Here is a 13,696-nt window from a genome sequence, read left to right on the forward strand (position 1 = left end):
AGACGATGGCAGATGTTGTGGCCCGTGTCCTCTTGGGTACGCTGTCTTCTCCCAGCACGTGCGTCGTCGATCACGCTGTTGACGGTCAAGCGATGACGTTGCCGATCCTAGCTTCAGTGTGGGCGTATCTGCGAGCAGAGTAGAAATGCTTATAACAGTGCCTGTGTTGCACCGCTGCCGAACTGAGCACGAAGCGGCGACCGTCGCTCCTTTAGTAGACGATGGCAGATGTTGTGGCCCGTGTCCTCTTGGGTACGCTGTCTTCTCCCAGCACGTGCGTCGTCGATCACACTGTTGACGGTCAAGCGATGACGTTGCCGATCCTAGCTTCAGTGTGGGCGTATCTGCGAGCAGAGTAGAAATGCTTATAACAGTGCCTGTGTTGCACTGCTGCCGAACAAACAAAACAAACATTCCAGTTGCATTTGTTCTGTCGTGCACAGACTCACCAAAACAGCTTTCACTTCATTGTTTTTGTTCTCAAAAATAGTAGAATTCCATCTTCAAAACCTTGAGAAATTATATTCGCCATAGAACATAAAATAAAAAAATAATGCAGCAATGTAGCCTCCCCCAGCGTCCGGAAGTGTGCCTACGTAGGCTGCCACAGCTCACCGACTAGAAAACCCACAGCCCAGCACAATCGGACAACACTGACATACTCTCTCAAAACCAGGGACGCGCGCTGTAAATCGCTTCGTTCGAAACTGCCTCTGGGAAGGTCTATAGGAGACAAATGAGGAGGCGCCATTGGCCAAAAGCAGGCTGGGCGTGTTTCAGGGCATCTTCACAAATTCGAATGTGGCCAACCAGAAGCCGGTAATAATACTCTGGCGGTGGTCGCGAGAAGCAAACTTGATAAGTGCATCGTAGTAACTCTCGGTGACTGAAAATATGGTGCACATGATGTTTCAATTACGGTCATACAGAATCATGGTGAAAGATTGTGACTAGCGGCCGAACAATTGACACAAACCATACGCCAAGCACCGAGGGCCGGGAATCTGCCTTCTGAGCGGTCACACTCTGCGAGCAAAACAGAGTTGAGCGGCTCATTCGTTCCTAACATCTTTCTGCATGATCATGATCGCAACAGTACGTGAACCCTATTTCTAGCCATAAAGGGTTACTACATTTAATTCTTACGCGCTTATTAAAACGACTAAGTTTGTTTCTCGCTACCACCGCTAGGGGATTCTTTTCAGCTTCTAGTTGGCCAAAAGAGCATGCCTAGCCCACTTTCTGCGTCTGATGCATGCGCTGGTTCTGCCCGCACACAGCTCCCATTGACCAAACTCTGTATACACGGCTCTGATGAATGGTAATGGCTATACCCGTTGTAACGGTCATCAGATTGTGCCACCTAGCCTAACATTTTGATCATCATCCCTTCTTTCTTAAGATCTGTATAAATTTTGTTCTAACACAACCTGTCCTCCCCCCCCTTAAAGTGTTTCCATTGCTTATTTTTATCTGTATTTTTACCTCTCTCTAGATCTTTTCCACCGATCTTTCAATCTCCTCTTAGTTACCACAATTCCTTCCCTATCCAATCGTCCATCCATGTCTACAAATCCCATGGTGCCCCCTCTAAATCCGTATATCTCCCCCCAAGAAAGTGGGACAAAGCCCGGTGCACCTTAAAATTACGTGTCCTGTAGGTTCCCTTTCGCTGTTGCATATGTTGCATAGAGAGTCTATTTCCTGGAATTTAGCCCTATTTGTTTTCGTTCTTGGCACCCCTGTTCTAGCTTCTAACAGCAATGAGCTCTCCAATGAATTATCATGCAACTGTTCCTTCTTTGTTTCTTGTTTTTGTGCCAAGTATGCTGTTAAAGCTGATTTCCCTTGCATTCTCTCTTCCCACATATTCGTCTCAGTTTCTTTTACTCCCATTTCTACTGATATGCTCTGTACGGCCCAATCTTGCAGGTTCGGTTTGTCCACTTAGTGTTTAGACTTCTCATATATAGATACTTACTGATCGCTTCTCTACCCTCGAAAGATGCCCAGCCCATATACCCCTGTACTCCCTCATTTGGTGTATTCCCCTGTTCCCCCAATATGCCAACCTACCCACACTCCTTTGCTGTATCTCTAAACCTGCCTGGATGTCTGACCTCATACGCAATAGCGTATTCCCAAATGACAGTCCTGGCACCATGACTCCCTTCCATACACCCCTAACGACTTCATATCTATAATATTTCCAGAGTGCCCCGTATTTCATAGTAGCTGAATCTCGTTTCCCCTTCTTTATCACAATATCTTCATGTCCTTTTAGATGCCTTCTTCCCTCACTTAACCATACTCCCAGATATTTGCACTTTTCTATGCATTCTATCACTGTGTCCTCTATCTCCAGGGTTTCTTCCTTCTCGTCGTTGACATCTATTATACCCGACTATATTCTGTTTCATATACTTAGCGTGCAACGCTGTCAAAGCTACTGACGCGAGCGTGGGGCTCAATCTCGTTGATCGTTTGCACGCGTTCTTGCGCAAACAAAACCATAGATGAAGCCACGCGCTCGCGCCAGTAGCTTTGACAGCGTTGCACGCTAAGTATGAAACAGAGTATAGTCCCTACTGAGTTTTAGGCCTAAACTGTCTCCTTCCCTGCTACAAATCCTAAACTGTCTCCTTCCCTGCTACAAATCCTAATAAGTTCCTGTATTGTCTCACTACTTACTGATATGAGTACTGTCTGTATACATTAACCCTGGCAATGCTAGATTTACTTTATGTCCTTCATCCATGTAAGTCGGGTCAAAACCTAAATTGCACTGTTCTCATCATTTTTCCATCTCACTGAGGTATATCACAAAGAGCAGGGTAGACAATGGGAAACCCTGTCTAAATCCTCTCTTTATTGCTGCTGGTCTTGTAGTTTTGGTTTCCCATGTTATAACCACCCTATTCTTCATATAAACCCATTCTACAAAATGAACCATGGTTCTCCCTAGCTCATATCCTTTCTGTTGGTGTCAGAGGTTTTCCTAATTCACATTGTCATATGAAGAAGAATATGTCATATTGTCATATTCTTCTTCATCAAGAGAGTCTGGTGCAGCCTCGCTGTCAATACCAAGGCGCCTCTACAGGAAGCATAAGAGCGGCAATGTTTTCAACAGAGATTCACGGCAGCTGGTAATGAATGCCAGTCCGGCCTCACTGTGGAGTCATTGAAATCAGCAAGCTGCTTGGTGTTGGTGTACGGACCATCCTGGCGAAAGCAACCGAGGGACAAGTTGTGACCCTCTCAAAAGTGCCCAGCAAGTGAAGGCAAGAGGCGGCGCAAAGTCTGGTGTGGTGACTTCACGTTGTGCGCGCTGAGATTGTGCGTCCACTGTGTCTTTTGACAGAGCGAGGTCCCCACAGTCAAAAAGATAACGGCCGAGTTCTGCACAAGCATTGAACTTTCCTTGTTGAAGGCTTGGACTGTGCGTCACTTTCTCCATGACATTGGATTCGAGCATGACAAGAGGGAATGAAACTCGCGACTGAATGAACAAGAGGACATCGTCGCCTGGCAGCAGGGGTACCTGCACGAGATCGCACGTCACTGACAAGATGGTCGGATTAAGACCTCCTACCTGTACGAGACATGGATGACGGCAGGGCACACTGTCTGAAGGGTGTGGGTAGACACCACTGTTGCCTCGTCTCACGACGCCTTCATGCATGGTCTCTTGTTGGGCCTCAAGCAGCCACCGGTGAAGGGCCAACGTCTTACCGTCACCCACATCGGCAGCGATGAAGGCTTCGTCGATGGCTGCCTGGATGTGTTCCGTGGCCAAAAGACCGGCGATTACCACGAAGAAATGGGTGGCGCCCGCTTCGAGAAGTGGTTCGACGGTGTCCTTGACAAACTGCCAACAGGAAGCGTTATCGTCATGGGCAACCCTTATCATTCACGGCAGTTGAAGAAAGTGCTGACGACGAGTTCCCGCAAGGACGACATCTGACAGTGGCTGACACCTAAAAAAATTTTATAGGACCCCAAGATGCTGAAGAAGCACCTCCTCGACATTGTGGCCTTGGTGAAGCCACAGAACCTAAAGTATCATGTGGACACTGCTGCCGAGACGGCTGGCTGGTTTGTGGTCAGGCTCCCACCGTATCGCTGCGAGTTTCATCCCATCGAACTGATATGGGCCCAAATCAAGAATGGCGTTTCTGCCCGAAACACGACGTTCAAGTTCGTCGATGTGGGGACACTCAACAAAGAAGTTGGCACGATCACCACTGACAACTGGATTAATGCTGTGAGGCACGTTATTGACATTGACGAAACGTTCGGACGAGGCGGTGCCAGAAGTGCTCACATCCAGCCCATCGTCATCCAGCTCGATGGAGAGGACACCCCATCTGAGAGTGACCTGTCTGGTGTCAAGCCCCTTGACAAAGCTTAATGCCAACATTAAGAAGAAAGTGTGCAACATCTCGGAACACAAAACGGTCCTTTTAAGGACTACTTATATGCTATAAAATCGGATCGTCGTTCTTGTCCACGACTAACCTTCCGTGTCTCAGGTTGTTGTCATGCTTCTCCGCTTCATTGCCGTATAGCATTGTTTGTGGCTTTTTGATGTGGCGGCCACCAGACAAACTTTTCTTTTGGTTGGGATAATGTCTAAGCTGGTCTATACACGTTTTCAAGTCCGGTCTCAAGGCGCTAGCTGCCATCTGCTCGGCTTTGGTGCGCTTGGACGCGTCATAATCCATTTACAAAGCCGTGCTAAGGCGTCGTAATTGGATTATGGCCGCACCCAAGCCCACCCCACTGAGCAAGATGTTGGCACCCTGAGACCGGACTCGAAAACGTGTATAAAATAAGCTGCAGCTTCCAGCTGGAAATGAAGATTTCCAGCCGCATTTTTGGCTAAATTGTACAACAGCAGCTGGAAATCCTGGTTACAGCTGAAAATGAATGCTGCTCATGCTGAAAATCAGAAATTCTAGCTTGGCAGTACATGATCCACCTGGAAGTTTCCAAGCTAAATCAGGAAAAATCTAATTTCCAGCAAGAAATTTGTCCATTCCTGGGTGGAAACAGCCTGGAATTCGGCTGGTAATATAGATTTCGAGCTCCAGCTGTAGTCGATTTCCGGTTCCATAACACAGCTTGGACTGGAAGCATTTCTACGTAGGATATACATTGCACTGCGCCATGATTTACCAGTATCGAGTTGAACTTCGCGAAAACAAAAGTTTGCAGCCCATCTACCCCCTGAGCACAAGGCGTCTTGTAGCCGGCTTGAAACGGCTCGACTAAGCTAGAGACGTCTTGGGCTACGCAAGACGTCTATGAGACATCTTTGCAAGACATCTTAAGATATCTTGACGTAGACGTCTAGAAAACATCTCAAAGAGACAACTGATGTCTTGGGCGTCTTGCAGCTGTCTCTAAGATGTCTAGGAGACGCCTTGCAAGACGTCCTTTAGCGCAAAAAAGAGGGAGTGGTATGAAGTCTACAGGGCGGCTACAGGATGACTCAAGACGTTTTGGACTATCACGTCTTGCCAAGACATATACAAGACCTCTTGCTCTTCTTGCCAAGACGTTCTTAGATGTCTAATAGACGACTTCGTGTTCAGTGGGTACAGCAGAGACATCAGATGCCATATTGGCTTCCTGCTGTCTAAACATCTTTGCTATGCAACGAATCAAATTTTGATTGCAAATAAGCTCTTTTTTGTCTATGAAAGACGACACAACAGATCACTGCCAGTTCTCTGTTTTAAAGCATAAATGGGACTGAGGCTGAAATATGCGACTGAGGCAGTTCTGGGATAACAATACCGTGTGTTAGCACAGCGGAGAGTAAAATCCCAGTACCAGTGCTTTTTTTCGGAGTCCAAGGGAGACACCTGTGGCCATTCGCAGGACTGAGGCCACTTTGACTGTAGCAATAATGTGTGTCAGCATTGTGGGCAGCGAGCTCTCATTTCCAGTGATCTGTTACAAAGCGGGACGTCTGTGGGCATTGACACGAGGCCACTCTGAGAATCACAATAATGTGTGAGCACTTTGGGCAGGGAGTTCTGCTAGTGATCTGTTTTGAAGCATAAACAGGACCCCTGTAGCCATTCACACAGTTGAGGCAACTCTGAGAATAGCAGCAGGGCTTAAAGGCTGGGGGGTCTCGGGGGGTTTCGGACCCCCACTGATTTTAAGGGATGGGACCCTCCTCCACAGCCCCAGTATTAGTGAAATCAAAATCATATCTTGCAATAAAATAGCTTGTTTTCAGGAATGTGACATTTGGGGATTAGCAATTTCGGGGTTGCAGGTACAGCATGGGCAGAGTCAGCTGTGGGGTTTATTTTATGTCCATCTAGTACATTTCATCAGAACCCCTCCCCCCCCCCTCCCGCCCTCCTCCCTTCTTTTAGGGACCCCCCTCAACTTAAGGGAGACTTCAAGCGCTGAATAGCAGTAAGGTGTGGGTAGGGGTTTGAACGAAAAGGTACAAAACCTTTAAACTGGAGTAAGATTGAGTAAATTTTAGAGCACGAACAAGGGTACGAGGGCTCGGCAGAACAGATAGACTTTATTGGCAGGTGGCATATGTGACGTCAAATCTGACGATTATCAAGGCCACCGAAAAGAGGAGGAAGCGAGGAAGGAAGTCGTGATGTTTGGTTGGTTCTGTTCGAACAGGCATCGGACTGCCAGACGCTTGAGCTTCCACAATTTTTGACGGAGTCGTGTCGCCTCATGATTTCTGAAGTGTGCTGTTTGGACAGGCCTTGAGACCATTCTGAGAATCACAATAATGTGTGTCACCACTGTGGGCAAAAAGCTCTCACTGCCAGTGATCCGTTTCGAGGCATAAACAGAATGTCTGTGGCTGAGAATCACAATAACATGTGTCAACACTGTTGGCAGCAAGCTCTCACTGCCAGTAATCTGTCTCAAGCATAAACGGAGTCTGTGGCTGAGAATCACAATAACATGTGTCAACACTGTTGGCAGCAAGCTCTCGCTGCCAGTAATCTGTCTCAAGCATAAACGGAATGTCTGTGGCTGGGAATCATAATAACGTCTCAACACTGTTGACAGCGAACTCTCGCTGCCAGTGATTTGTTTTGAATCATAAATGGGATGCCTCTGGCCATTCACAAGACTGCAGCCACCCTGGGAGTGACAATAACTTGTGCTAGCACAGTGGAAAGCAGAACCCCAGTGCTAGTGCTCTGTACGGTTGGGTCGGGTGGGTTCACAATTTTGTAATGAACTGTCGCAGATTGTCGCCACAAAGCATCGTGAACTGGGTGGGTTGGATAGTTTAACATGTGCCCCAGTGATAAACGCACTGCGAAATGTTCCTACAGCGTGCAATTTGCGTGTCGATGAAACTTTACTGCACAGTGTGGTAAAGTCAATAAAACGACCAGTGTCAATGAAACAAGTGTCAATAAAAAGTTGATGAAATGTGTCGGATGAAACGACAGAAACCCTTTTTTCCAATGGTTCCATGGAGGCTCTGACAACGAGGACTGCGAAGTTGCCCCCAAGAAGAAGTTCGATATGTTTTCCACACGAGTCTGACTTTGCCAAGGTAGACGCGAAAGATGATGGCAGACTCTGAAGAGCTTGTTCGTGGTTACGGCCTGGTATAATGCAGAGATCAACATGTCAGAAACATAATTAGGCAGTTCGAGCCCATTGCTTTGTGGTGCAAGCAGAGGAATTTTTTTTTTTTTTTTTTTGGTTTAATTTCTTTTTCTTTTAAGTCTCCTCTATTGTGTCGTTGTCGTTGCTTGATTTAAACATTGTCAATTTTATTGTAATGAAGACAAACCATTATGCTGCTTGCATTCAAACCAAGATCAGGACATCTGGGTATTCAGTATGTTTTTAAATTTTTTATTTAAATAAATATTTTGCATATAAGAAAGCCGCAATTCATGAATTGAAAGGAAGCTGCCCTTGCAATCAATTTTTATTGACATACTTTTCAGGTGTTACAAATTATTAAACCAATGCTGCAATCGAATAATGTGGACAAAATTTTCCTTCTACAGTAAGTTGAAAAGGTTGGTGCGTGTTTGCCGGTAATACCTTGGCCATGACACGAGTGGGGGTACACGCGTCACTTACTCGGGTTTGAAGCATAAACAAGCAACTGACAGGGCCTCTGAGAGCTAGCAGAATGTTCGGAAGCATTTGAGAGAACCAAATCTGCTTCCCTAAACTTCTCTGAAATTTTTCCAAAAGAAGATATCGGCTTCTTAACCTCCAAAACAAAATCAATTAAATATTTGTAACATACGCATCACTGGCTTTATCATTTGTATGCCACATGTATGTAATAGCTCATTATTGCAAACGAGGGTGCATACAAGGATACTATCGCAGTCATAGATTACCGTGCAGCTGACTGCGACACGGAAACTTGACAAGGGCGATACGTTTCACAGATGAGTGCATACTGATTTGAAGGCGTAATTTCATTAAACAGACTATTTGTTAACGCCAGCAAAGATACGGTCCAAATTGTTTGCGGTTGACTTATGCCCATCCCGCACAGCCCACTACACTTTTAAAGAAGAGTTTGGTGACCGCTGTATTTTAACATCGCTCCACGGAAACCACTGCGAAGAAAAGCAGGTGTCGTCGCAATGTTGAGGCGCAACCTGAGGTGGACGAAGCAGACGGCGTCTGACATATGTACAGGGTGTCACAAAACAAAATTTACAGGGTTTTTTTCACCGCAAAAATAAAGTAGGCATCGCCGAACGCCCATTCTCCGCCGAAAAATAGGGCTAGAGGTCACAACCAGATGCCAAAGTTTCAGCCCGATCCGATAACTTAATCAAAAGTTATAACCGATTTTCTGAAAATTTCAATTGGAAAATGAAACCCGTTTTCGCCGGTTTGCGGTTTCTGGTGCCATAGAGCCCCATATATTCGAAAACTCCGTCGGCCGCCATTTTCCCATCGAAATTTTCAGAAAATCACTTATAACTTCTGATTAAGTTATCGGATTGGGCTGAAACTTTGGCATCTAGTTGTGACCTCTAGCGCTACCTTTGGGTGGAGAATGAGCGCTCGGCGATGCCTAGTTTATTTTTGCGGTAAAAAAGACCCTGTAAATTTTGTTTTGTGACACCCTATACAATGCTAGGCCTTATTCCCGCATCAAACTTTACAATGGCAATGCTCTAGCTGAATTCGCACGCTGTCGCACAGAACCTACTGCGAATAAAAGTGGACGCGTTTATGACTTAGCGACGTACGCTCGGGTAAGTGAAAAACCACGTTAAAGAGCAGAATAATTGCTGCAAGGTGCTGGAGTCATAAAAAATCTGCCCGGCAGCCATGTTGAAAATATTTTTTTGCAAGAACAAGATTGGTTCGAGCAGGTCGTGATATCATGGTAACAACGGGACAAGATTGGTGGCAAAGGAATACAAGATTCTCTTTGAGGGGCATTTGCCGCTACCTCCTTGACTTGTAACCAACTATAGTGTTTTGGTCATGGTTACCGTTCCACATGAAAAAAAACAAGCTAATAGACAACAGAAGTCAGTTATGTTTTAAAACTTCATTTTGTTAGTAACACTGCTTATTGAAAAACATTTAGGCATGGTTTGTGGCACATAAACAAGATAAAGATACATATAGAGTCCAGCTGTAATTGCCATCACACTTGGCACGTCTCTTCATAGTGTGCAAAAAGTTTGAGTCAGTAAGATAGGTTTGTGCGAAGTCACACAAGTTCTTTTGGGGGTCCACTGGTCTTCCTGGAAGTACTTAAGGATAATAGAAGCTGTCCCACTTTGGCACAAGCTCTCCCTCGTTGTAGAGGTCCAACCGTTGGAAGCAGGCCTCTTCACCAGGCTGCTTGAGGTAGAAGTTGTCGGTGTTCTGCACTCTATAGCTGCACCTGTGTCTGCGGAATCTCTCCACTCGCAGCTCATTGAGCAGAAGGAACACTTCACGATTCACCATGTACACTGTGCTAACTTTAGCAAAGCTCAGTGACGTTGTCTTGTTCATGAGAAGGACATCGTTAGTTCGGTAAACTCCCGTGCTTGTCTCGATGGACTTGGCTTCCCAGACCTGCAGGCCATCAAATGCCAGGCTCTCTGCGCACTGGTTGAGTTCTGCGGGGGCTACCACCTTGAGACCTGTGGCATAAACAGGTTTGTCAAGGACAAAGGTATGGAGCTCGTAACTCTGCAGGAGTTGGTGTCGTGTAGACAAGGTCTTGGTGATGTTCAAGAAATTTTTGGTTTTCAATGCCAGACCTTTGAAGTACTGGTGCTTTGCCTCAAAGCGCATGCACCAGTACTGTTGCAGGGGCCCATACTCTCGGATGATGCGGGGATAGTGGACAAGATAGTGCAGCTTGGGGGGCACACTGGCTGATGGGTATGTCTCAATGAAGTCCTTTAGAAAACCTTGAATTCTGTCTTCTAGGTATGGCAGGAAGTCAGTGGGAACCTCAGGAGCAAGAATCATGTCTGTGATCTCCCGGTACTTTAGGTAGAGCTCCCAATGCGCATTGCCTTCTGGGATGCTAGAGGCCATCATCAGTGGGAGCAGCCTAAACAAGCACCACTTTTGCGAAGCTGTGCCTCTCAAGGCACGGTGGTCCTTGGTGAAGTTGACACTTAGAGGCTCAGGTTTGTTCTTTCGGTCGTTGAAGCCAAATTTGAACTTGGCTACCTTCTCCAAGTCTGACAATGCAAGGGTGCCCTCTTGGATGAGCCCTTGAAGAACATAATGGAGAACAACTGCAAATCCTCCTTCAAACATGTCGTGCATTATGTCTGGCATGAGTTGTTTTGTCACGTCGAAGTCTTCCAAGGACAGCATTGGAGAGGGCCCGGTTACTCCGTATTGCTTTTTCAACGATGGGTTGATAGCAATTGCCGATAAGTGTATGCTGTGTCGATTTGCACTCCTTATCACACAGAGTTCTTCTCTCGTGAGCTCTGCCAGCCTGGCTTTAGTTGCCATGCAGAAGCGACACACCCTGCCACTGCTGAAGCAGCAGGAAAAGCCTCCAAGCTTGTTCAGCGAAAGATTGTCGCCGCACACTGCGGCAACCGTGGCCTTCACTTTCATGGTGCCTTCACCACGCCGAACTTGAAGACCATTGCTCTTGAGCTCGGCCAGGTCTTGCAGCAGAGGTTGTAACACGTTCTCCAGTCCATCAGCCTCTGTATCCTTGTACTTGGCCATCAGTGTCAGATGTATGTGCTTCAGAGTCGCACGGTACCTTGGGTGCAGGTCAAGGAAGGAGAAATACACAACAAGCAACTTGTGCTGCTTTTGGTTGGCCCCCAAGGGGTTGGTAATCCCCAATTCATCTGTGTACAACAAGAGGTTCAGATTGTGCGTGGGTTGACTGGAGCTGGCACTCGCTGCCACTTGTCTGGATGCCGTGCCGTCACGAAAACATCTTAGGACTTCCGGTGCGGTCCCCACCTGTTCTCTTGGTTGCAGGAGTTCCCTTGCCAACTCTGGAACTTCGAAAACTTTCTGGATAACTTTCCCAATGGGGATGTGCTGGAATGGAGAACTCTGTGGGCTTGGCAACAGATGCTCTTCAGGCTTCACATACAAGAAGTTTGTTCTTGCATATTTTTCTCCCTGGTACCTACTGCGTACTTTGTCAAAAAGACAGCGTGGGAAGTCCTCCCCAAATGGACAATGGCTGTCTGTGGAGCCGTCGGCGAAAGAGGTGGCTTGTTGCACCTGTTGTGCGTGTTTGTTCAGGATGACCTCGAGTAGGCACTGAAAATCCCCGAAGATTTTGTCGCAGGTACTGTGTGGTACCTTATGCTTTTCCGCGAGTTGGAAAAAGAAGCTGCAAATGCTGTCTTGTAGGCTCTGAACAAAATCATAAAATGTTTCGGCAGGCGTTTCCCCTTGTGAAACGGGAGTAGTCCAGGCTTCATCATCGTAGTTTGAAAATTCCTGTCCTCCATCAGGCAGGTTTCCGTGGGGTCCCGCGCTTCCGATGGCATCGGGATCAGGGACGCCACAACTGGGTCCCGCGCTTCCGACGGCATCGAGATCAGAGACGCCACTATCGGGTCCCGCACTTCCGACGGCATTGGGATCAGAGATGCCACTACGGGGCGGCTCTATGTGCTCACGGTGATTTCGGTAAAGGTGACGGCGATAAGAGTTCACGACCTTGAACGTATGGCAGCAGCCATCTACGCCACAGAGTATTGTGATGTTAGGCTCGGAGCCATGCATTTCTGCGACATGATTGACGACTCTTATCAATTTCGGTGCAAAAAACGTGCACAACGGGCATGGCCAAAACGTCATCTTAACCAGGAGGGCATTGGAACCTTTGCAATAAAACAAGAGCACGGAAACGGAAGCCAAGCCCCCCCCTCGCCCCCCCCCCCCTCAAAAAAAAAAAAAAAAAAAAAAAAAAAAAACGGACAGGACGTTGACAGTGGGGTGGAAGCTGCATGCTCGTTAAACCAGTGCCGGCCTTGCAGCACGTGATAACCTCCCCCCCCCCCCCCCCCCCCCCCCCCCCGCCCCCATAATCACTCGCGATGAGCGAGGTCAGGCGTTAGAGGCAGGCCATTGATTGGTCCGGCGAGCACCCAGCTTCCATCGCACTACAGCCACTGTAACCGCACTGTGAGCTTAGGGGCGAACAATTACAGTGTTGCTCGGGTTTGATGGTTGTTATCGCCTTATCGCCTAATTATCCTTAAAGTGATCCTCAACAATATGCCGAATCTGAAAAAAAAAAAAGGAAAGAAATTTAATACCTTCAAATTATTCCAGTGTGAGCGGTGGGTGAACGGAAATATTTGCCTAAATTAGCGAACTTTTTTCAGCCGCCGGAGCTCCTTGCTCCCGCTAGGGCTCCCCTCCCCATTTTCCCTATCACGCCTGTCTCTTTGTCAGCAGGCTCGTCGGCTCGTTACGTTAGCACGTTAGGGTTGTCTTGTGGTGTCGTGTCGTCAGCGCCGTTGCAGCGACACGTTGATTCGTATCGACCCCCCTTCGTTCTTACCCAAACAACTGTGTCTGGTAAGCTTGCTTCTTATATTTTGCGGATCGGTCGATCGGTGTCGGCCCTTGGCAATGTGGGTACCACTTTCGGGACGGCCGCACGTATCAAGTTCATTGTGCTGTCCATGTACTCGTTTTTGGTCGCCACAGAGCTTTCGAAAGAATTTATTTGCGCTCATAGAAAGGGATCCCACGAAAAAGGCAATAAAGCAGTCGATCCACTCGCAAAATCCTGAACAAGTTTGCGGCAAGCGATAGGCTTGCCGCTTTCTTGCTGGCTGCACAATCGGTTGCATGCTCATTACCGAAGCCACTCTTCGCCGCACGGCCAAATCAAAAGCTTTGCATTTCATTGCGCCGGGAAGGACCGCAAACGACACATAGCGAGTTCGTTTCGCTGGCTGTCCTGCCCACGCGTGCTTATTTGCGGCGTAAAGCGAGCTCGTTTCCGCTGTCACCCCACGAGTGGTTGCACTCTCCGAGTTCGTTTCAGCGGCGGCACCCCACGCGTGCATGCGCTCGCTGCACCGAGAAAATCGGGAGTGCGCCCAAATGCAATCCCATCATGCCTAGCTCCGGCGAGGAGCGGGAGCAGACGACGAGGGTTCGTCTGCTACGATGTGTCGCGGAACCTAAACGAAAAAAAGTAGATTTTTTTTTTTTTTATAGAAATCTCGTCCCGCGG

At 47.5% G+C, this 13,696-nt stretch overlaps 1 protein-coding gene and 1 pseudogene across 1 annotated transcript; one reads left to right on the forward strand and one right to left on the reverse strand.

Annotated features, from left to right (window-relative positions):
• The window catches only part of LOC121834208, a 70,314-nt pseudogene extending 66,347 nt beyond the window's left edge, over positions 1-3,967 (forward strand).
• Positions 3,968-9,765: 5,798 nt separating this feature from the next.
• LOC115320069 lies at positions 9,766-12,303 on the reverse strand. The gene has a single exon (XM_029980152.2). The coding sequence runs from the start codon at positions 12,301-12,303 to the stop codon at positions 9,766-9,768; it is 2,538 nt and encodes an 845-aa protein (XP_029836012.2).
• Positions 12,304-13,696: the final 1,393 nt, after the last annotated feature.

The sequence above is a fragment of the Ixodes scapularis genome, unplaced genomic scaffold (genome assembly GCF_016920785.2).
Source record: "Ixodes scapularis isolate PalLabHiFi unplaced genomic scaffold, ASM1692078v2 ptg000597l_1___fragment_2___debris__unscaffolded, whole genome shotgun sequence".
NCBI classification, from domain to species: domain Eukaryota; kingdom Metazoa; phylum Arthropoda; class Arachnida; order Ixodida; family Ixodidae; genus Ixodes; species Ixodes scapularis.